The sequence below is a fragment of the Trypanosoma grayi genome (genome assembly GCF_000691245.1).
Source record: "Trypanosoma grayi strain ANR4 Tgr_1658_V1, whole genome shotgun sequence".
NCBI lineage: Eukaryota > Euglenozoa > Kinetoplastea > Trypanosomatida > Trypanosomatidae > Trypanosoma > Trypanosoma grayi.
Window position 1 is genome coordinate 1,236 of NW_008827276.1, and position 1,267 is coordinate 2,502.

Below are 1,267 nucleotides of genomic sequence, written 5' to 3' on the forward strand. Positions count from 1 at the left end.
TTTTTTTTTTTTTGGTTTGGGTCCTCGTTTGTTTATTTGTCAAACTCGTGTGTTTGTCCCTTCCACTCTTTTCTTGGAGAGGGGGACCCGAAGGGCGTGGGGGGACTCACAGGCTTCAACGCGTGTACGTGCATCCTCACCGTCGATAGCGCAGCACCAATAACGACATCAACAACAATCACAGAAGGGCGGGGAGAAGACGCTGCCTGTTTCTTTGACTCTTTGGGTTCGGCTTTGAATTGCAGCGTCGCCTTGACTTGCTGGCCTGCGAGCGATGCGGACGGACACGGTGGACGCCGCGGCGCTGCAGGAGGTGGTGACGGTGCTCAAGGCGGAGGTGGAGCGACACGCGCGACACGCAAGGCGGCTGCAGCGCGAAAACCGCTTCCTCGTACGTTCCGTCCTGCGGATGCAGCAGCAGCGGCGGGTGATGAGCGGCGCCCAAACGCACAGCGGCGACGAAGCGGAGCAACCACGCGACTACGAGGCGACGCCGTGCGTGACAAGCGGCGTCGTTTCCGCTTCACATCCATCCAGCAGCAGTAGCGCCTCCTCTGCGATAGTTTTGTGCCACATGGGGCGCAGCCACGTCCATGAGAAGGCGCGGTGGCGACGACAGCAGGTGCAGCATAGTGATCCGTCACCGCTTGTCCGTGACGCTGCTGCTGCTGATGATGATAATGATGATGATGATGAAGGGGGAGGGGACAGTGCAGAGCGGGGCAAGGCGCTACTCACGCGTGTAAAGACGTTGGAGCGGCAGCTACGGCGTGAACGCTTGCGGCGTCGTGCAGAGGCAGATGAGTTCACTGTGGAGCTAGAACTTCTGCGGCTTGCGCTGGACGAGGCGGAGCATCGCGCACACCGGTGGCAGGCGACACCGTCGAAGGTCACGGGTGATGCGTTCCCGCATAACACCACCCCGCTGGGTCACGCCCCGCGCGGGTCAGCCGTGGAGTACGATGCGCTCAGCGAGGGTCACGGGGAGCGGGTGCTGGACCGCGAGCTTGTCGCGCGGAGTGTGACGGCGACGGCCGCGATGCTGCGGGATGCTGCCGCTGCAGAGAACCAGGCGGCTGTGAAGAGGGTGGGGGGGGAGACGGAGAGTCCACTGTCGCTAACAGGAGGCGATGGTGCTGGTGGGCCGTGCCGCCGCCGCAGCAGCGGTGACCGGAACCCGCAATCGTCGTCTGCGCCGGACATTCTTGCCGCAACGCAGCACCCCGCCGCGTCACAAATGGGCGAAGAGGCACAGCAAGGCGCCTCA

The 1,267-nt window shown here is 63.1% G+C and overlaps 1 protein-coding gene across 1 annotated transcript; it reads left to right on the forward strand.

Moving 5' to 3' along the window:
* Positions 1 to 274: 274 nt before the first annotated feature.
* DQ04_16581000 (hypothetical protein) lies at positions 275 to 1,267 on the forward strand (the record flags this gene model as incomplete). Its single annotated transcript, XM_009317484.1, has 1 exon — positions 275 to 1,267. A coding segment is annotated over one exon (993 nt), but the record flags the coding sequence as incomplete, so codon positions are not given.